This window comes from Rissa tridactyla, chromosome 12 (assembly GCF_028500815.1).
Source record: "Rissa tridactyla isolate bRisTri1 chromosome 12, bRisTri1.patW.cur.20221130, whole genome shotgun sequence".
In the NCBI taxonomy this organism is placed as follows: Eukaryota; Metazoa; Chordata; class Aves; order Charadriiformes; family Laridae; genus Rissa; species Rissa tridactyla.
The window spans coordinates 967,648-991,229 of NC_071477.1; the positions used below are offsets into that span (position 1 = coordinate 967,648).

Sequence of the window (23,582 nt, forward strand, 5' to 3'; positions counted from 1 at the left end):
CTAGATAAGGTTGTAGAGAAGAAAACAGTTTACAAGCACATGGAGCCAATAATTTCTATAAACACCGGCTGTCTTCAGTCTGGCATTTCGATCGACCTGTGGCCAAGCTGTGCCACATTCAGTTTTATCCTGTTGGACACGATGCCTTGGCATGGGATTCCTCGGGATGTAAGGCAGTTTATGCATACACCTGAAGTTATATTAATAAAAGACAACTTAGCCAACTAGAAGCTATCATCATTGGTTGAGATTTGATGGAAAAATAGGCAATTTTCCATATAGAATTAGCAAAAAGTTACAAGAAGATGCGAATCGTGTTTGATGAAGAATCAATTTGGTCCTAATCTAGTGTTCATGTAAATAATGAGGACTAAGGATTTAAGGATATTATGGATTGGGTTTTTATTAAATCCTTGCACTGAAGTATATATACCTCTTCTCTCTGTTCCTTTCATCCAGAGACAAACCACATCATAAAGTAGGTAAGAATCCCCCAGAAGCAGTACCGGCCTTGAGGAAATGCTGGTGACTTTGGTTCTCAGCGTGTCTTCCCGCTGATTTCGGTGTCTGATGAAGTGCAAATCCCTGGAAATGACACCATGATTTCCCATCACTGCGCAGCGATGTTCTCACAGTACATTGTTAAAGCAGAGAGGAACTTTCAGCTTTATTGGAGATCTCACGTAGTCCAGAGCCATTGCGATTAACCGTCCACACATCAGCATGTCAGTATAGATCCACCAGAACAGAAAGAGCAATTGTTCACCAGGTACGTCAGAGTCTGTCTCCAGGATAGCATATGACAGAAAGAGAAGATTGCCTATTAGTGTAATTAGTAAGAACACCAACGAGGAAGAAAGGGTGGGAAGACGGGAAGAATTTTCTGTCCTTAATTTGCCCACTTAATCTCTCTATTGAGGTTACTGAAGAAGACTCTAGTTAGTGCCAGTTGTGACAACGTTTTTGAAGTGGACGCTTCAGGATGCTACATTCCTTCCATCTTGGGGTTTTTTTAATAACTGCTAAACAACTTTGCTCCTGAATTTGGGGTTCATTTCTAAAATCCATGTATTGCAATCTTTCCTACTTAATGTTAAAGAAGTAACTAGTTAAATGAGGCTGAAAATAATTCTTATTTCCTTATTTATTTTTTGTGTGAGCCTAATTTTGAGACAGATGTGGTGTATTGGACCAAAGGTTTCCAACTTGTAAAAATTAAATCAATTTAAAAACATTTTTTATTACAGCACTTTTAACACAGAACGGGTGCCAATGAGCTGATACTGAACCAAAACATGCTTGTTTTTTAAAACCCAACTGTAACAATGATAACAAAAAGATACAAGAAAGCACCGAAGATTTAAGGAACCCCCTCCCTGCTACCTATGCAACGTATTTGGTGCAACACGAGTAAAGCACTAATTACATATATTGATAACGGGCGTGTTATATACAAATGCTGTTTTAATTGGTAACATCTGATCATTTTATAGGTAAAATAATTATCAATAAGATTATTTAAAGGCTCATGGTCAGCCCAGGACACAAATATGGCTTGGAGGAAAAAAATTACACTAGCAGAGTTGGACATCTTTCCAGCTTCATGTCCCTCTGCTCCCGCCCCGCACCTCCTCCGATTCCTCTCCCTACCCCCTCTCTCTCATCCCCTCTTTTTCCCCTGGTTTTCTTTTCCCTCCACATCTTCTCTCTGTAGCTCCATATGAAATGCCTCTGCTGACAATTCTGTGCAATGCACTCAGATTTAAATCTGTAATGGAAATACACAACTTGGATGCAATTATCTGCACATTTAGCTCTACTTAGTATTTGTTGATCTTGATAGATAAAAAATGCCGCATGAATTAAAAAAAAATAAAGTTTTGGGAGAGGTACCGTGCTGAGACAGAATGTAAATTAGATTAGTGACAGAAATTATGCTCCACAAAAATTCCAGAATATACGTTGATGTTTATGCAAGTATAAACAAGGCACCATTAGAGATTTGTACAACCTGTTTTCATGCCCAGTTCTGTTTAGATGCTAGGATATATTTGCAAAGCCTTAAGCTTTCTGCAGATAAGAACTTTCAGGGACAGAACTTAGGAAAGAGCACATAGAGGAGGAAAGTTTAGAAAGATATAGAGAGGTTGCAGTGAGAAGGGGTGTGTTAAGAGGGTTAGATGCAGAGATCAAGAGAAGCTGAAGCGGTGCGATTAGCAACATCCAGAAACGTGAGGGTGGATAGGTCTGGGGGAACTCGAGCGGTGAGATTGGAAATGTCCAAAGACACTGAGGGAGTGAGGGAAGAAGCATCCTGAAAAGTGAGCGTGGAGACATCCAGAAAGGGTGCAGCGATGAGATTAGAAACATCCTCAGAGGTTGATGAGGGTAATTCAGAGGAGCCCTGAAACACGAAATAGTTGAAATCGGTGAGATCTAGTGATTCTGAAGAGGTTGAGGACGTGTGCTCTGAGGCACCCAGTGAGGATGGAGGGATTGTACAGGAAAAGTCCAGGGAAGCTGAGGAGGTGGGACTGGACACATGTAAGGAGGGTGAAGAAGTGAGACTGGAGAGGTCTAGAGAGGGTGAAGAAGTAGGACTGGAGAAATCTGGGGAGGGTACAGAGGTGAGACTGGAGAGATCCAAGGAGATTGAAGAGCTGTCACCAGAGAGATCCAGAGAGCCTGATGAAGTGAGACTTGATAGGTCCAGTGAGATCGAAGAGCTGAAACTGGAGCGCTCCCAGGAATCTGAAGAGGTGAGACTGGAGAGCTCTAAGGAGATTGAAGAGGAGCTACTGGAGAAGTCTGAAGAGGCTGAAGAGGTGAGACTTGAAAGGTCCAGAGAAGATGAAGTGAGACTGGAAAAGTCCACAGAGGATGAAGAGCTCAGACTGGATAAATCCAAAGAATCTGAAAAGGGGACTTTAAAAAGTTCCAAGGAGGCTGAAGTCTTGATACTGGAGGGGTCCAGGGAGGCCAAAAAAGTGAGACCAAGGAGGTCCAGGCAGATTGAAGAGATGATGCTGAAAAGCCAAGTAAATCCACAACATGACTGGTGTTAAATCAGAAGTGTTTTAAACTAAAGATCTCTAATAACACACCAAAACAAAACAAAAAGACATAATGAACCCAAATAATATTACTTTTGAAAATAAGTAAGCATACTGTTTTAATCTTTGTGTCTTTTAGCTGTTTGGTGCAGAAAAACTCTAGTAATAAGAGCTCACAGACTTACTTAGAATATTGCTCCTTCACAGAGGACCAGTACAGAAGTACGGGTACAGAATAATACATACAGGAGCTGACATTCTTCTGTCCTGGTGTGTCTGTCCTTGTTCAGCCAGATTTTAGCATCTATGATAGCCTGACAAAGAATACCCTCCTGTCGAATGCCATCTCCCTGTCCTGAAGGTCTGGAATAAAATAATAATTATGCAATAGAACGGAAATGAAAATGTTTTTGTTCTTTTCCAGATTCCATAGGATATTCAGATACCAGGCTCTTTACTGGTTATGGAGAGAGATTTAAAAAAAATACACGGTTGTAAATGGCAACAAGTCAAACTGGGCCTCTGACAATAAAGGTATGAGGGATTATTTCCTCTTGATTCATAACATCTAACTAAAAAAATGTGGTTCTTCCTGACGATGCTAACAAAAATGGCAAAGACAACAGTATTTTTTCTCTGCAGTGTGTGCAGGATTTATTTTTGGAAGCTAGTGGTATGCTAAACTGATTCTGCCACTAAGAAATACGCATTTCAGCAACAGCAGTTCTACTTGTTTTTCAGATAAAACCAGGTCTTATTTTATTAGTTTTATTTTGTACCTCTGGACATAAAACCTGTACTGTAATAACAGTAATTTTTTATTGGTGGTTAGTTTGAACTGTTTAATAAAAATATTCTAAAGAGAAGTTCTGATAGAAGGCAGACATCTAATTAAAAAGGGAACGGGCAGCTTATATTTCAGTTCATAAAGGTGCATCTAATTATAGTATGAGTAGGTCAAGGGGCTGATCTACAGCTGCCTTCTCTCATCTCAAGACTGTGCTGCACAGCAGAGAGTAGGTGAAACCTGCTGTTGCCTTTCCAGACATAGGCACAGGAATGCGCATTCAGTTTTTCAGAGAGTCATCAGAAAAGGATTTTTATAGACCAAGAAAGTGAAAGATACACACATAGAGGAGGCTGCAGCTTTTCAGGTGAATCTGCCCAAGCTTTGCCCATGCTATTACATAACCGAGGTCCGGATGCATGTGTAATGGATTTAACATAATCACCATGGATGGAACTCCCACTGAGGTCACCTCTTAACTGAAGCAGGTGCCTGCTGAACATGGACTGAAGTTGAAAGGAATGATGTTTTACTATGCAAATATTAAAACTGTGGGGATTTAGCACAACTCAAAAATTAGCAGGCTGAAAAAAAGCTGTTTAGGTACCAGTGATGAGACCTGACACAGTCCTTGAATACACTTAAAATTTATTCATAATGCATCTGTAATTTTAGAGCTCATGCAACATGGTTGTAGTTCTATCAAGACTACAATGTTTATAGATTAAAAGGCAAAAGAAACAAATTCTTCTTAATGTGCCTAATTTGTGATGACATTACAAGTTTGCTTGCTGACCTATATTCTTAATAAAAGAACAAAAATAATTAACCCCCCAAAACCCCCGACCTTTGCAATCTAACAACACCATAATTTTGTGACTGACTTTATCTTTCTTAAAAGATTTTCAAGTACAGAGGAAGACAAATAATTATACAAAAGGCAAAGTCCAATACAATAAAAAGCCACTATCAACACGATTTCCAGCAGACTGTAAATTCCATCATCCCTTCACTGTGTTCCTTCTGCCTTAACTTAAAACGGCCAAGTTATTGCACATTTTCCTGTGAAATAACACTGTCAAGAAACATGGAATTATGGTCACTATTGTATAAAAAGTACAGGTCAGTAATAATGCTTCCTACCTTTGATAGCTGTGGATTTATCTCCTTTCTCTGTCTGGGTAAGCCATACCGGGCTGTGCTGGTAAAGCTCTGCTGTTCTCTCTGCTGATGACCCTAATCTGTTCCACAGCAACTGGAAATCGTGCCATGCTGATGACAGTACGGGTCATCTCCTATTAAATCTCCTCTTGTCTAAGTACAGCACTCCGCACAGAGCACCAGCAGAAAACAAACGCCAAAATCAGCTCTAATCTTGAAGATAAAGTTGCAGTTCTGTGCTGTTTCCTATTACAGGACAACACTTGGAAGGTTAGTTGATGAAGCAGATGAAGACATTAATTTTGAACATTTGGACACCTGGATTCAAAGTAAAATAATTTTGCAGTGCCATCCAAGTTCTCAGCTGTCCATTCTACAAAATCTGGCATAAGGAGGCTCTGGAGGGATCCAGGATCTGCAGAGCAGAATTCAGGTACACTCAGGTTTTAAGAATCTTGTGCATTACTTCCTATTTTAATGTGTTTAATAACTTTTGTTACCTATATTACTTTTTAAATGCTGTTACATTAAAATAGCATGAAAAACATAGTAAAAGATTCTGTTCACAGTTGTTAATAGTGAATAAAAGTTTTAAAAACACTAGGTGACATCAATGGCTGGAGCCTGTTTTCAGAAATTTTTAAGTCTTGTAGGTGCTTATGTTTCTTTGAAAGACAAGGGAGACAGGTTTCTAGGTGATAAGGGCCATTATTGCATCTCACTTTGTAGAGAGGGAACTAACATCACCAGTGCAGCAGCACACGGCTTCTGTTTGTTCTATCTATTCTTTCACAGGAAAAGCAGGGAAATTGCATAGCTTGCTGAATGTCCCTCAAACCTGGCAATTATGAATAGAGAAAATAAAACTATAGAGCATCAGGCTAAGAAGGTTATGTGCTTCTAGTACATCAGCTAGATCGTTCAGAATATGACACAACTATAAAATATAAATTAATTCCAAATATGGGTCCTGATACACACTTCCTTACTCCCAATTTCACAACATACCTACTAGATTTTGCTGCAGCTGCTATGTGTAAATGAGTTTAAATCTAGCTAAACAAAGCAGTTATCTCATAAGTAAACAATATCTACATAGTCCCCAAAAAAAGTGTTAACAAGAACTCACCCAAATGATGCTAATTGCCGTATTATAAAACAGATTTCTTACCAGAGTGTCCACAAAGTTGACCAGGCTCTAGGAATATCGAAGTTCACAGCAGGGGCAATTGTTTAATTTGATTTGGTGTAAAAAGGTTTGGGTACGTGTGTTCATTTTATTATATTCAATTGGATCTAACTGATACTATTTTTTAGTTCAGTGTTTTTGAACTTTTTGATCAAAGGACTGTCAAACCTTTCGGGAGAAAAAGAAAATGTAAAAAAGCCATCTTGTGCTCAACTCTTGTGATATATGTGTCTGCGAAGAGAGACTTTAACTTAACAACGTTACTATTTTTTTCTGTTATAATAACATACATTGTTTACAGCATCAAATACTCTTTCTAGTAGATACAACATGAGATTTTTGTAATACACATTCCAGAGGCAATATAATTTCAGCCCACCCGATAGCTTCCTATAAGTAAGGAGATCCTGTTTCTCCTCTTTCAGTGTGTCTCATCTTGCTGCTGGCTGCATAAAGATTCTGTCACTTCCACTATTCGTAGCTGTTTTGCTCAACAAGTTGACTTGGCTCAACAAAGGGTGTGAAGACCTTGATCTTCAGTGCAAGGGAAGAAGCGGAACAGCACAGCCAGGAACAAGAAGGCAGGCAGAGAGACAGACACAGGACTGTTTCCTTGCATTGAAGGTAAGCAGTTAGTTCAGCTTAGTTGTAACGTGTAACCTCACCTTTAGAGTAATTAAATTCTATGGCAACATATAAAGCAAAGCTACCAAATTATTTGAGAAAGAAAGGAACAGGTCCTGTGCAAGTGAAAGCACAACTCTGACCTTGAGAAACAGAAGGATCCTAAAACGACTCAGTGCTTTCACACAAGCTCTCTTTATCGGCACTCTTCAGTTCTTCTGTAAACGTGAACCTCAACAGGATGCTGCTCTTTCCTTTGAACCGCCCAGCTGTCAATGCCAGGGGCTGTGAACGGCTGCGGTTACTAGACACTGGTGCTTAGGTTTACTGAATATGACATTTATTGGAAATATGCTAGACTTAATATGCTAGCTTAACTGCAAGTACAGACCACAAGAGACACATCAGCTATGTTGTAGGAAATGGTGATTAAAGTATTTTCTGTTTTTTCCAAAACAAACAACTGATTTGCATTTATAGTTAACTGCTGTGTTACTGAACAGGTGCTGACACCCATTGTCAGCAAGAAGAAATACTTCTCAGGTAAATTAAGCCTTTTTAAAAAGTACTTCATTTCTATTGCTGACTGAAGAAAGTGGCACTGTTTTAGTTTCAAATAGACACAAGTTGTTTCAGTGTCACAGTAAATTTAGGATTTTGCTTTCTTCCATGGTAGCAGCTTTCATTTCAGATTGTCTAAAGCGGTACCTTGCAGAACACGGGAGCAGCAGGCAACTGGCAAGGTGCACAAGCATGTCTTTAACAAGTTTATAGTGCAGATGGGTACATGGAAGCTAGACAACCTACACACCTTTAAAAATATTAAAATTCTATGGACCTGTTCTTCTTAGAATGCCTTGCTGTTCATTTAAAACAAGTTAATCCATTATACTGCAGCTTTAGCCATCCCGAGCCTGTTTAGATCACGAAGTGAAGGACAGGGTAAACTTAATTTACAGTAAAAAAACCCTTTACTAAGTTAGCACCAAAATCCCACCACTGGTATGGCCAATTCTTATATCAAACCTGAGGAAAAGTAGAGTCATAGAATGGTTTAGGTTGCAAGGGACCTTAAAGATCATCTAGTTCCAACCCCACTGCCATGGGGGACACCTCCTACTAGAGCAGGTCCACCTTGTAAACGCCTGCTCTCTGATGCCCGGTTTCCTTCCTGGCAGCAATCCACACCTGCTGGGTGCCTGCCTCAAGGCATGGTCGTTCCAGTCGCCCCGGTGGGTGCACTTACTTTTAGCTACAAATCAGGTAAGCCGTTTCATTCAGAAGCAGCTTTCCATAGGCATATGGCTATATCCATACGAATATCTGAGAATTCAAGAGCACTGTGTTTCCAGTAAAACCAGCAGATGATGCAAGTGTTCAGTGTCAACAGAAGAGAGCATTAAGCTTGCCAACACCTCAAACTTCCAGTTACTACAATTTAAACTTCTGGTTTTAAATTAATAGCATTTCTAGATGCAACTTGCTTTAGAAGGATGCTTTGGAGACTTGTAGCATATGCCTTCTCCTGGTAGAAATCCTTAATATCTGTGTTGGGAGTATTTAAGGGTCACAGGAACATGAGAAAATCATCCAAAATAGGTAAGACAATGAACAGCAGGGAAACCTAAAGATTTATGACTGAAAGCTTCAGAAGGCGAGCAGCAAGAACAAAAGATTTAACAGTGCCATCTTAAATATTCTCCAGGCCATTGAGCTTTGGATCTAAAGCTTACTCACTTCTGTTCTATTTCTCAGTAAAATTATATGGGTGAGTTTGAAATTTTACTGATTTAAAAGCCTAAATCTGTAGATAAGGTAAAACACGAATCCAGTTTTGGCGAGCTGAAGCAGGTAGGGAACCACCAGAGACCACACTGATTTGTTCAGATCACATTCCTCCATCTCTACCCCTTCCGCCCCCTCCCCTCTCCCCTTTTTTCTTTCTTCCTGGCCCTTTAAGTTTTGTCCCTCCGGCAGTAGCTCCTCTCTCTCATCCACCTCCTCCGTTCCTTCTGACCACCAGACCCCCACAGCTCCTCTGCACTACTTCGGGTCACGCTCACCGCAGTATGGGTGCATTCAGCCACGGCACCCTACATCCCCCAGAGGATTGCCAGCAGTGACCCAGCCCTGCAGCGCTCTGTGACGCTGATCCACAAGGAAGCAAAGAAACCCTCCGAGCAGGTAGGCATAGCGAGCACAGGGCAGGTATCTGCTTCCTTCTCCTGTGACAGGGCAGCACGTACGCTGGCCTTGCTGCACACACAGTCTCCCGCTCCCCATCAAGCAAAGCTGCTTTAGGTGCAGTCTCCTGTTGAGAACGGTGGGTAAACAGACAGGCTGTTACGTGACTGAATGGACCCAAACACTTTGTTCTCTTCTGCTCTTAGCAATAGCGAGCATTAGATTCCATGTGCAGAGATACATTCCTTAGCAGGTAAACTGTAGCATACAAATTGCAGTCCAAGTAGACTGAAAATCCTTCCACAGGACCTAGCAAACTGAAATCTGCTTACTAGTTATTGGGTAAGAAAGATTTACAGAAAAGCAGTTATTAAGAAGCAAAAAGAAGACCACAGCAGCTGTAATGTGCATTTTAGGATATGCATTTCAATAAAAGCAGCTATTAACTCCAGAGTATTTCTTCACCCTCCTCATTTCAGGTTACTCACCTAGCAGTTGAAAAAAACCAAATAGATCAGAAAGTTTCAGGAACTACCCAGAACTCAGATAAGATTTTATTTAAAAAGAGCCACATACAGAAAGCCATACTCCCCGACAGAATGAAAATGCAGGCATGTAAGTAAAGCAGGACAAAGAAAATCACGATCTTTCAAGAAGCTGTTGAATGCTTACAGAAATTAAAGTTTTTTTCAGTGCAAGGGCAAACTGTGAGTTCATACTATATAGTCCTCAGTGCAGAAAAATTAGGAAAAGAAAAAATTGACTTTAAAATGTTAAGTGATGCTAATGGCTAAACAAACATTTAAAATGAGTTTCAAGCATTGCATTTTTGTCAGAAATGCTGGTAAAGTTTTGAAGAAGTTTCACATACACTTTTTAAATTGAAATGCTATCTCAGTTGTAATAACCTCCTGTGAAAGCATGGCAAACCTCAATGACTTAAATTTATTACGGTAGTCTCAAACCATTTATTTTTAGAAAAATATTTAGTATAGTTAAATTTTTAGAAGTTTTATATATATATATAACACCTGTTTTTTTCCCCTACACAAGTCTTACAGAAGATTGTGTTCCCATGTGTTTACCACTTAAAATAAGCTCTGGTTCTCTATATAGCACACACCATTAAACTGGCAATTCTGGTAGAACAGAAACGGCACGCAACATAAAATGTGCTGGAACAGGTGACATCACAGTTCTGAAAAGCTGAGAGTCTTGAAATTACTGGTAAGCTTAGAATCAAAATTCCAGGAAAAGCCTCTGGCACCAAAACACAAGCACCCGCTAATCCAGGGCTGTGTCCTTCCCCGGTTCCATCACACCCCAGGAGGCTCCCGGGCCAGCCAGCCCTGGCAGAGGGCAGCAGCTCTACCAGCAGCCCGGTGCTCTGGGAAAGGAGGGGCGTCAAGGTCTGACCTTCACGTGCCCACAGCTAGTAACTGCTGACAGTACCAGGAATCTACAGCAAGTACCAAGAAACAAACACAAACTGCAGAAAACTTTTTATTCTCAAGGTTTTCATTTAAAGAACCTCGTATTGTGAGCAAATTAGTTCAAAAGGTAAAGGACCTTCTGGAACTTGGAACACTATGGTTACATTAAAGGACAACACAATATTCAGATGATGTAACAGGTCGGTTTTGGAGCACGATCAAGTTAATGAGTGTATCGTTAACATTCTTTAATATCGCTTCCTCTTACATTTAGGTATCTCTTTAGCCAACTTCTCAAAGGTTTTTTAGTTCTTTAAGTGGTTCTTTGCAATTTTCAAGTGAACACCTACCATTCTTAGATGCCCTAACAGCTTGCAGGATTTTAAGGCTCTGTGCTTATTGTACCACTTTATTTAACGGGCTTTTGGAAATGCAGATACTTATTCCAGAAGTTTAAGATACAATTTAATTTTAAGTTACTGCATGCCCAGCTCATTAATGTCACAATTAGGAATAGGATGTAGGTCTTAGTAGATAAGAGACACTTTGTGTGTTTTACCTATATTGACCGAAAACCAATTTGAGTACCATGTTAGCTCAACCTGTCAAACAAGTTAAAAACCTTATCAAAAAATATTTTATACATTCTTTTGTATTTCAAGCGTCAAGTAATAAACTTTCTGTTAAACCAAGTTGTATCACACAACTATCAAAAATTAACAAACAGAACAATGCCGGAACAAACCATTCTGCTTAATTTTGGGCTTGGTCCCAAAAGAGGTAGTCCGTAAGTCACACAAAAATAAAAATTCCACAGAAGTTAACTTAACAGGCCAGTCTCCTCCACCATATTTAGCCTCATCGCTAAGTGAGGTGATTTCGTATCTGAAAACATTATAAGTTAGTGTTCATGTAAATATAAGAACTATACTTGAAAATTACTTCTTCATCTGTAACCGAAATTCGGTCCAGCTGAACCAATATGTTAAACTAGGCTTTGTGCATCAGCCTCATTAGTAAGAATTCAGCTTTTCTCCAAATTAAATTTGAAAGATGCCTAATACACAGGTATGCCTTTAAATAACAAAGGATACATGTATTAAGGTTTGGAGAGAAGCTTCAGATCATTAAGCCTCGTTAGTAATACAGGTATATTTACTATCATTTCTCTACAAAGGCTGCTGCTGCCATTGAATTCCTCATGGTTCCTCTTGCTGAAGCTGTGAACTCTTCAATTTCAGCGTTCAGTCTATTAATTACCCACTCCAATGCTTCGCGGCCCTACAGTTAAAGAAAAGTTTATCAGTGTATAAATCTCAGCAAATAAGTAAATAGGTTAAACCCTGTCTTGCTGAAAATGACTAAAGACACAAGAGTTGAAAATGGAAGAAAAGGTACAGAAATACATGCCTCCGTGATATTTTTTACTTCACTAACCAGAGTACTGCAGGAACATGGACTGCCTTACATTTCACAAGAAAAGTCCTGATGTCAGCAGCGCTCGCGTTACGAATCACACTGTTCTGCCATTCTTGAGGCTGAACTCAAGACATCTCTGGATTCCCAGAGGACAGGCTCTCAATTAAAACACTGCTTCATTACTCCCACATAACTCCTTCAGATCTGTCTGGAGGCATATCCTTTTTCAATAGCAAAAACTAACAGACGGCATCAAGAGGGCAGCAAGAGAGTGACTGTTAAGTGACTGGAGATGTTTTTCCAGTGAAGATTCAGAGAGCTTTGCCAAAAATAATTTATTATCTCCATCACAAAAGGAAAAAACAAAGAGGAAGTTCAGCAAGCCGAGCATTCAGTCTCTACGGTAAAGGCACCAGAACTATGCGGACCCCTCTTAAAGTTGCTGACAAAGCCAAAAAGTAAACCAGAGATTTGTATTCTCGCTGTCACTTAGCCAGCGGGAACACATTTCACACTTACTTTCTTAGCATTGGAGGAAATTGTGTTTGCCATTAGCCCTTCTAGGTAACTGCTGAGACTGACACCTTTTACTGATATTATTGCTTCTTGGGTCAAAATGGTTCTGAAACAGAGAGCAGGAAACTGAATTATTCTGAGTAGTTTAAACAAGAATACATTGCTGGAAGAAACTCACTCCTCCCCACCAAGTACAAACTCCCATCAGCTTCCTTGTGTAACACAGAACTTCTTGCCCTACAAACACAACCCACGTGCACCGCACTCACCTGCTTCATGCCTCTACTTGTAAAATAAAGGCCTAGAGTCCCTGGTGCTCTGGAGAAGCAATGCCACTACAGAAAATGGCAATCCACTTAATTCCTTTTTAGACAAGTTACCATAGCAAAGGTGATGGAAACCTCAGCTTCTGCTCAAGGGAAACCATGGGCAGCCAAAGTCCGCGCTACTTCAGGGCAGTTTCAGAACAAGGGTACTTACTTGTCCGGCTCGCAAGGGTGTGGTTTATAGACAAGCCTCTCATCTACTGACACCAGGTTTGTAAATGAAATCTGCAGAATGCAAGACAAGATTACCCCTTGATAAAAACATTAAAGGAATGTAGTAAATAAAACTGCACATTCAAAACTGTTTGTTTATATCCGACTTAAACACTATAGTTTTTCTACGAGTATTAGGGTCGTAGAACAAGACAGAGAAGTCTCCAAGTGCCACATCTGCTGATCTAGTTCTCTTCCCTTAAGTTTTTGCATCGTTTACTAATATACACTACCACATCGGAAAGAACATTTCAACAGTGGGTCTGACAGATGGAGTGGTACAAAGAGGGAAATGTCACACGATTAGGAAATGGTTACAGTGTATACCAAATGGCTTTTAAAATTTTGTTCTCAACGCCCCCTGCCCCAAACTACCACCATCTGCTCATCAGCGTGTCCAGCTTTGCTCCTGACAAGGTTCATCAAGGCAGTAGCTCTTTCCTGAAAAACCAAACTGGTCAACTACAAACACATTACGTAAACCTTTAGCTTCTGTTGTTGTAAGGCAATCTTCAAGTAATTTTCAAGATTATTTTCCTTTTCAAATTTACTAGAATCTGTAATCTATTTCAGTTACACAAACGCAGCTACTTACGTTACGGGATTTAAGCTCCATTGTTTTTTTCACTGGGTCAACAACGGAGTGCTCCTGGACGTAGGTCTTTGTTCTGCACGTGCCAATGAGCTAGGGGACAGGCAAACATACACAGAATTAATATGCGAGCCAACTGCAATTTTGTTAGTGTGTATATAAATGTGTAAATAGTAGTTACCATATTGAACAGACACTGAGACCACAGAATTAGTGTTTAGCTTAAAGTAAGTCCATGAAGTAGAGGTAGATGTCATTTTCAACATGGAAGCAACCCAAGATCCAGGCAAGTTGTGGCGCCCCATGTCAGCAGCTGTTGAGCTTTCCCGAGGCATAAACGCCTTCATTTTTAACCCACTGAGGTTATGAAGCGGTACAGGTCTGTCACAGCCCCTGGCCACAACCCGCCCCCAGCCCCGCGCCAGGGTACGCACCGACTTGACGATGGCGGGGATGCCCCACTCGGTGCTGAGCAGGCGGTGGCTGTGCAGCTTCCCGCCGGCGTCCACCTGCCTCTGCAGCACGTCCACCCCCACCACGCCGGGGTTCATGGGGTTGGGGTACTTCTGCATGGCCGCCGTCGTCACCGTCTCCCAGGGGTGGCTGCCCAAAGAGGCGACACACAACGTCACACCCTCGGCTTTTAGCAGGGCTGCTGTTAGAGCTCAACACATCAGTCGATACGTATTTTTAAGGCAGTTCGATTTCCAGTTCTCAACCCTACACGTGTGTCCCGTCCCGCCCTTCTCCCCGAGGGAAGGCGTCCGTCCGGGGCCGGGCAGCTGAACCCACAGCACCGCGGTGACCGGCACTCCGGCGCTCAGCCGCCTCCTGGCTCGTCATTGGCAAGACGTCCCTGAGACACAGTGCTGAGACACCGCAATTCCTGCGGGTTTCAGCAATACCGGGGTAATTTATTCAGCTGGTACCGTCCTCTAACAACGGTCTCCTTCGGGTGATTTTCCACACGGGTGTTCTAGAGCCCTGGCGCCCCGACAGCGCGGAGCGACCCCAGGGGCGAGGGCAGCGCCGAAGGCGCCCTGCACCGCCCGCCCCCCCGCTCCCGGGCCGCGCCCCGGCCGGTGCCCGCGGCAAGGTCAGGGGCGGCGCTGCCGGCGGAGCCCGGTCCCGCAGCCCCCCCTGGGCCGGCCCCGCTCCCCCCCCGCGCGGGCTCACTCGAAAACGTGCTCCGAGGTCCAGATCCTCATGGCGGCGGCGGCGGGGCCTGGGCGGCCGCCGCCGCGCTCCCCTGGCTCTCGCGGGCCGCGCTCCGCCGGCAGCGCCGCGCCTGCGCAGAGAGAGCCCGCCCGGCGCGGGGCGCTGCCCTCCAATCGCCGCGTGGCGCTGGCCTGACGTCACGGGGCGCGCACCGCGTGACGGTCACGCAGGCGGTGGCGGCGCGGGAGGTGCGTACCGGGCCCGCTTCCGGTTCCGGTGCGAGGGGGGTGGCCCCGCCCTGTGGCCGGTCCCTGGCGGTGGCCGGTGAGGGGTGGCGGCCGCAGGCCGGGGATCCTGCCCGCGCCGCGACTGCGCGGCCTATTTCCCCTCCCCTCCCCTCTCGTCAACCGGGCATGGGGCCTCGGTGCCGCTCGGAAACGCCTCCGGTTGCGCAGGCGCGTTGTGCGGCGCTGTGCGACTGTGACCGGTGCGCGGCAGCTCCGCGCTCGCGGGTCCCTCGGGAAACACTTTACGGCCGCGGCAGCGCGCTGACGCCACCGCTGGCCGGGGCACGCGTCACCGGCGGGGCCGGGGTCAAAGCCCCACGCGCTGCGGGTCGCCGGGCGCGCGGTGTCCCCGGTGGCGCGGGCCGGGCCGGGCGCCCCGCCCGGGAGGCGTTTTATAACGCGCCGTTACAAAACAGGCGGGGGGCGGGGGTCAGCGGAGGTTCCCGGCCCCGGGTGAGTCACCCTGGCAGGCGGCAGAGCGATTTACGAGGTCCGCGGAGCGGCGAGGGACCGGCTGCAGCAGCAGAGCAACCCGCCTGCGTCCGGGCGCGCACCGCCACGCGTTCCCCGCCGCGTTTCTCAAGATACCGAAGTGCCCGCGTTGTGTAGAATTCGTCGGTGTTTTCGAACAGGGGGACGGCGGGGCGGCGTCTCCCAGACGCAGCTCCCGGCCGGTGACTTTCGGTACTGGTGACTGCGCGGTAACGGCCTCGCTGGGAAAGGGCGAGAGGCGGTTTCCCAGAGCAGGTTACTCCACGCGGGGGAGGTTCTGTCACCTTTCCACGGGTCCAGAAACCCTGGCCAGGCTCGAGAGACCTCAGTGAATATTCCCCTTCTGTCTTGTTCACGTCAAACACAGACGCTATTATACAGAGAAGCTACTATTTAATGATAAACAACCAGATTCAGTCAGCAGCAAATACTTAAATGACAATGAATTTTAGCTGCAGAGACTTCTCTTGATCTTATCTTTCCTGACTCTTCCACCTCCTGGGGCTATTCCCAAAAGTTGTTAACAGGCGAGCAGTCCTTCACAGCGCACAGTTATTTCTGGAAGATTGCCACTCAGTTCTAAATCCGCCGTAGCCTTAATACCCGCTGAGGGACTTCTACAGCTGGAGAATTTTGCAAAGGGTGTTAAAAACGCTGAGCATTTGGCGAGCTCTCGGACTGCAACACGTCGTGGAGGACGGTGACCCTTAAATAGCCCCTGGCAACTGAGCAGATGCCCATCTCCTGCCCGTTGGGCTTTGTGGAGCCTCTCAGCAGCTCTCCATAAAAGAAATATCAACTACTGGAAGCAAAGCGAAATGACATCTCCGAGGAGGAACGATGCCAACATATGGTGCAGATTAGGAGCTAGATCTCAACAGTTCTTGCTCATCCAAACTTCACTTCATTTGAACAGGAGTTTTGTTCCAAGTGAGTTTCTGTATTTGAGTGATAGCAAGGGCTGAACTACCTGACTTGTAAAAGGAATAATGAAATTATAAATAATAACAACCAGACTTTAGGAAAATAAAATGCTCATTTGTAACTGCAGAGGAAAAAGTTGCACGTCCTAAACATCAGGATTCTTTATGTTGGTGATGTTTTATCTTGAGAATATTGTCTCCATTTTTATGACCAAGAATTTAATACTATAAAATCTGTTAACTTTTCCCCTCTATGTTGACAATATCTGTTTAACAATTGAAATCAAAGAAAACAGTCTTTCAGTTAAGCCTGTCCAGTGCCAGGTACTACCAGGGTGATCATTAAGGACCACCACGGAATCTACAAAAGACCACGCAGACCTGTGGAAGGCCGTGGTGAGATGGCTGGGTTCACGGGGAGCTTTCAGGGGCCGTTTGCGGCTCTGCTGAATGCAACTGATGGATGAAATGGGCCTTGTGGTTCTGTGCTCCGTATAGATTTTGGCAGAGCAATCTCCTTGGCACGACTGAGACAGACTTGAAGCTGCTCTCGGGATTGCGTATGAGAGCGCCGCGAGGTCCCAGTGAGTTTCCTCGCAGAACAAGGCGTTACGAGTTTGTACTTTCAGACCCGCGATTGCCAGCAGGGAGGTGTGAGCTGTCCCCTTTAAGCAGCCTCATAAGATATCCCTCATTTTGACTGAGAGGTATAAATGTCAGGAAACGGCTCACGACCCCAGAGTCACTTTATCTCCAGCATTAGGTCCAGATCCCTCCGGCACTCCATAATGGCTACCAAACCCCAGCTTGTCAGACCCGCTCAGGCTTAGACAATTGTGGGTTTTGCTTTCCGTAACAAAAAATACAGGTATTGTGTCACACTTAGAAGCAAATGCCATCCTGGTTCAAAGCCCTAATGCCAGAGATCAACCAGACGGCTCTGCAGTGCAAAACGTCAGGAAATTCTGACCTGAAAAGGGTCTGGTGACAACGGCAGTGACTCAAGCTGCGCGTCTGAACGGAGTGAGTGCGGGCCAGCAGAGGTGTCCGTGGTGGATGCCCACAGCCAGGATTCGCTGTGGTCAGGCTGCGGGTGACCGACACAGCGACGAGCAAGCGGGGAAAGTGCCGGATTGAAGTGCTGCGCTTCCCGCAGCTGGCAGGACGAGCTCTGGCTGCGAACCCTGCCTCACCTTCCCAGCTGCCGTTTTCATATTACACTGAGGCAAGTTTGCTGTTTCATACTCCTAAGAAAAACGTATTTGGTAGTGTTTTTTTCCCCCCTGTCATATTTTGAAATACAGCTAATGCTACAATAATACTCCACCAGTTCCTTGATCTGAAATTAAAAGTTTTGATGTGTTTGAATACTGGTATTCTCACGCAGTATTAATGAAAACCATCCAAAGGTCTTTTCTTGAGCTGGAAAAACAAGTTCCCACTCCCTTTGTCAGTCCGGCAGTTGTACTGGCAGAAAACCGACATTATCGATGTTTTCTTTTCCAGACATACCTCTTCAATGACTTCTGTTATACAATGCTCAGTGACTGTGTCTGAACACCCTTTCACCAGCCACAGTCGAGTCGGTAGATGAGGCTGTTGGTGTTTGCATTTTCCTGTACGTACTTCGTAAAAAACCTTTGTTGGGTAGCAAAGCTCTCCTTGAGTACTTTGGGCTCTTGCTCCCGCAATTTGAAGAAAAATCAGATTATAGAACTAGCCAGCGAATCCCTTTTCCCTGATCCCCCATGTTCTGGGGAAAATGGCTGTCGAGTTGCACATGAAATGCAAATAGAAATTTTTACAGATTATAATTTTCTATCCTGAGACTAATACCTATCGTAGCCTTAGAAGAGACGAAATAGCAGTGAACGTACCAACGTTGAGAGAAGCGCAGGTGGGTATGTTCTTACGGAGAAATAGGTTGAATCGGTTGATGCCTTCCGCGTGGGACACCGCCAGAGGGGGCTGGGTCCCTAGGCGGGACGGGCCCTGCGCCCCCCAGGGACCCCCCGCACCCCGGGGATCCGGGATCCCAGCTCTGCTGCTGCCCCCGCGCCCCCAGCGCTGCCAGCCCGGCTTCCGGAGCGGATTCCTCTGCAGAAATACACTGTTCCCCTGCTTCCATGGCCAAATGGCATCTAGACAGAGATTCCGTGCTGGAAACGCGTCGGAGGGCCTTTTTTCAGTACTTTAAAGATATTAACAAAAACTCACCATAAAAGCAATGAAACATGCCCAAACAACAACAATAATAAAAACCCGTCCCTTTTATGTCCTCTAGTTAAGCCTGCTTAATTTGGCCCTAACTTAAACCTACACGAAAGGCCTGACTTGCTGCTGGACCAGTTTGCCGATGTTACCGGCTGCTGTATGATTTCAGAGGCAGAAAAATGGTGGAGACGGGAACATGTGGCCACAAAACGGCCCTTTCCACAAGGGCCTGATCTCAGACTGGTTTAAATGGTTTACACCATTGCGGGCAGCGCAGCCCGAGTGTCCCCGCGCGGCTGCACCCCAGCGTTTCCCAGCAGGAAGGTGCTGCCCCTCCAACACGCTCGTGTTCTGCGCTCGCCTTCTGCTGGCGAAAGGGACCGTCACTGGCCACCCTACCACGAATAACGAACATACACAGCCAAACCCCATTGCTTCTGCCAGTGCCTTCCCAAAAGGACTGAAAAACCCCAGAAGTTTTCAGATAACATGTACATAAATAATCTTCTGGCATCTTTGTACGCTCACCTTCAACGTTTGCCCTCATCCCAAGGAGAAGTGAAATACAGGCAGCGGAATTCCTCCTGCGAGACTCTGGAGATTCAGAACGTCTGGTTGCCTGGCCAGAAAGTTTCCAGACCGCTTTTTTTATGCCAGGATTTTAAATCACATGTAAACCTGTGGAATGGAAAGAAAGGGCAGAGAAGTCAGTTGCTCACGAGGCAGCATCAAACCAGGCTCCTACAGTTTAACTCCCCGCACTGTTGCTCACGGACGCGTCTCACGGCAGCACTGAAATGCAACGAGTGCGAACCACAGCACACAAGTTTGTCTCAGCTTTTCTTGTCCTTTTGGGGGAAAATATGACACGAAAGGCAGAGTGTGTAACGAGAATTACTCATTCTCAGCTTCCACATTCTAGTTCCTGTATCACAAAAAGCGGGGATACACTTTCTTCCTTCTTATGACTAAAACCAGAGAGGTACTAACTCTTCTACACGGATTTATGTGCAGATTCAGAATTTGTTTTCCAATATTGATTGCACTAAAAGAGTTCTTCCTGGAGTTTCTTAAAATGTATTATTTTTCTACTTCTTAAATCTGTCATATTTATGACTGGACGTACAACTGCTGTACAAAGGCCACAGTCAAAAAGTGCTGCTGTTCTCTGGCGTGATGATACAGGGAGCTAAAAAAAAGGGGATGTAATTTCTTAACAATACTATTGCAAACCTATTTCCTGTTTCAAAATTATTCACATTTCCTTCTTAGACACATTTAAAACAGTCTGGCTCCCCAAATAATTTCTAAGCTCTAAAATAACATGATCTCTTGAAAGACATCTGAGAAGTGTTTGTGGGAAGGAGGTGTCCGTGCTGGTGTTTCCACTGACTCAATCAAGCAGTCCAGTAATAACTCATCAGCGTTGCTTGCCAGGTTGCATAAATGACTTCAACACTGGCCAGTTCTGGCGAGCGTGGTTTGGTTTTGCTGGGAGTCAATGAGTCCTCTGGGGGGGTGACAAAGGCGCCGAGCAGCAGCACGTCCCCTCCCGGGGCTGCAGGTCTCCCTGGTGGCTCTTGGCCATCCACCGCGGCTGCTGCCGTTGGCGCTGGCTCCTGCCCCGCAGCATCGCTCCCCGCAGCATCGCTCCACATCGCTCCCTGCAGCATCGCTCCCCGCAGCATCGCTCCTCGCAGCATCGCTCTACATTGCTCCCCGCAGCATCGCTCCGCATCGCTCCCCGCAGCATCGCTCCCCGCAGCATCGCTCCCCGCAGCATCGCTCTGCATCACTCCCTGCAGCATCGCTCCCCGCAGCCAGCGCTGGCCTGACCCGCACCCCCTCCCCAGGGGCTCTGCCAGTGACTCTGCACCACGGCACCCTGAAGGGGTAAAAATCACATTTAATGAACTCACAAATATGTATTTCTGCAAATTTAGATGACAGGAACCTGCTATGACAAATATATAATAAATTCATAAAACCAAAAAGATTGGTAATTTTTTAACAAGCAGTTTAAAAAATGTGGCTTTAAAAGTGTACACAGTAAGTATGTAGCTACTAGGAAGAGGGAACTTCTGAATAACTGATAACCCAGCAGTACTGCAAAAATCCACTTCAAAACCTAATGAGGCAGAAAGTTGAAATTATTTCAGTGAACGAGTAGTGTCAATGGTCTTACATTATCCACGCTAAAAGCATTCAGAGCATCTTATTGATTATGTTTGTCACCATAGCTGAAAAATGCAGCTATTTTCTCTCTGTTGTACGATCTTTTTGGTTTTGTTCTTTGCAATCATAAAGCTACAATCATATTCAGCTTTATTTAGCACGAGGCTGACCTCGCCCGTTGCTAAAAAGCCGGCAGAGCCATTTTGCCTCTTCATTCAAACAGACACCTGGATCTTCTCTCTCCAGACAAAAAAGAGCTGATGCTACCAAGGTGATACTCTACAAACAGTATTTCTGAAGTAGTCAACTTGAATGCATTGTTGGATAATCCTTTTTAAAGAAACGTTGGCATTTTTTTTCTGTTCGTAAGCATCTGATTCCTGCACCAAAGGGCTGTCTCAAGCTAAAACAAACACCGCGCACAATCAGTGGAGAATGCTGGATTTCAGGTGCTGTCTGCGAATTCCACTCTGGACGTGGTGTCCCACACACCCAAGAACGGTCTTTTAGACTTCAATTTCCAGAAGTCCCCATCTATGAAGAAGTAGCTTTTCTTTCCTTTGAAGGTTCTTGTCACCACATTTGCAATTCCACTACGTAACTCAGTGACCTGACTTAAATAAAGCCCGTGCAATGTCTCAGGTAAAGGCAGGCTGAGATTTCAAGACAGAAAAACCTGAGAAAAATCCAGAGCGCCAGCTTCGACTACAGTGTAGTGCTGTAGACATGTGCGTTAAATGTCAGGTAAGAGCGGTTGGTACTTCAGCTCCGGGAACAGTGAAGTATGCCCAGGAGAGAATTCACAGACTGTAATTTCATAAGTTCTTAATGGAAGGCGATGCGTATTTCAAAACGTTTTAAAGTCGTCTTTGGTTGAAGAGAGAATGGCCTCTCTGTCTCGCCCATGGAACTGACTCTTCTTGGAGGAGCCCTGAAAGGCAGAGCTGCAGCCCGAAACCGTAGGTGACGGAGCTGCAGAGGAGACGGTAAATCCTCCGTCAGACCCTGCCCTGGTGTGCCGTCCCACCGCAGAGGAACGACGCGCCCCCGAGAGCCCTTTTCACATTCACAGGAGATTCTGGCCGAATGTCACGGGGTCAGTAAGCAAATTCATTCCCTGTTCCACTCACACTGCAGACTTTCTTCACGAGTGAAAAAAGACAAGTTTGTGACCAGATCTTCAGAAACCTGTGTCTGCCTGCGTGTGAGGCAGCAGCGCGGTCTATGAGCTGCCGAGTGACGACACCGCTCCGCTCTGCTCCAGCACACTCCTTTGGAGCTGACTGAAGAACAACGAGGAGAGATGTAGTTTTTGTTACCGAGCATTTAATGTCTCTCCCTTCCCCCAGAAAACCCCACACCTTGAAACAAAACCCTAAACCCCACCAACATCCTCCCTCCGTGCCTCCCATCCCCCCCCCAAAAAAGAAAAAAACCATTCAAACCCTGTCATATTTGCTTCAGAACATTTAGTTTAAGCTAGGGTACATTAAAAATGTGCATTTAATAGAGTGATCTGGCACTAGCCCTGGAACAAATATTTGATCTTCAGATTCCTTTTATTTTATTCTTCTGCCATAAAAAGTCCTAAGAGGCTTAAAGCTGCACAACTTCAGAGCGCTGTTGCCTCATGTGCAAAACTGGCCAAACACCTTCCTTACCAAGCAAGCGACGCGTCTACGGCAGCTGTGAAACGCACTAACGCTCCACGCTAACGGGGCTCTAACGCTGCTCAGACCCTTTGAATGCAAACAATTATTTTCCTTACCAGTTTCTCCCCCACCTGCCGACGTGCCAAATGTAGAAAATCAAGGTGCAGCGGCAGCCAGCTGGGCACTCGCGGCCTCAGCAGCAGCGAACCGCCTGCTCTCAAGGTCAGGTTTTCCACCTGGGATCCGCGGGGTTTGCTGTGACGTTCTGAGATCCACGGTGGCGGGATCCGCCGCGTTGCAGCGCTGCGCTGCAGTCACGCTTGGCAGCAGGGCTCTCAGACAGGTAGTACGTGGCCCTGAAATGGCTTTTGGCTAGTGAATGGCTTGGTTTCAATTTAAAATCCGACACAAAATTTCTAACAAGGTATGTGCTGTATGACTCCTTAGAACCATGAATTTTTTTTTTTTTCATTTATTGTGCAATTTCCTTGACTTCCATGGTTCAGGGAGCTCGATTATGGCTACACAAACAGTTCCATCTTGCCCGCGCCATTAGCAGGAGCAGCAGCCGGCAGCGGGTGTTTGACTGAAGTGCAGATACAGGAGAGTGCACGGCTCACGGACGCGATACAACTGTTCTGTTGTCTGGGAAACAGTCTCTTAAACTCTGCATAATATGACAGTTACCAGCCAGATAATGTTTTTTCTTGCAAGCATCACAAATGTGCATGTGATCAAGTAGGCAGATGATAATCTCATGTTATCACCCACAGCTCATGAGCAAGCACAGCAACAGCACAATTAAAGACAAAACCACATATTTTAAAGTACTTTGAAATTGCTGATAATTTTGTGTTGTTTGGAAATAATCATGCTTCTCCCCTACATCTGATCCTCGGTTAATCCTAAAGATGACGACGTTTCTTATAAAAAAACACCATGCTATCAAACATTTGTTGAATGCAACTTTCTAACAGAAACCCTTGAAGAACCAGCCACGACAGGTAGTGGTCATAACATATTACATGTTAAATCACAAACACAGAGTTATATATTCACCCATGGTCTTCAAACCGTGTGCCTGTATCCAAAATTTATATAAAGCTCTTTCTTTCAGAAATCTTGTACTCGATCAGCTATCTTTCGACATGGTTGAAAGAAACCGCAACCTGGAAAGAAAAGTT

The 23,582-nt window shown here is 44.9% G+C and overlaps 1 protein-coding gene across 1 annotated transcript; it reads right to left on the reverse strand.

The window, feature by feature from the left end:
* Positions 1 to 10,488: 10,488 nt before the first annotated feature.
* Positions 10,489 to 14,804, reverse strand: PRELID3B (PRELI domain containing 3B). Its single transcript, XM_054218887.1, has 6 exons — positions 14,674 to 14,804; positions 13,932 to 14,100; positions 13,501 to 13,590; positions 12,847 to 12,917; positions 12,370 to 12,472; positions 10,489 to 11,712 (listed from the first exon to the last, which is right to left on the reverse strand). The coding sequence occupies exons 1-6, from the start codon at positions 14,703 to 14,705 to the stop codon at positions 11,593 to 11,595; spliced, it is 585 nt and encodes a 194-aa protein (XP_054074862.1). The 5' UTR covers positions 14,706 to 14,804; the 3' UTR covers positions 10,489 to 11,592.
* Between the last annotated feature and the right edge of the window lie 8,778 nt (positions 14,805 to 23,582).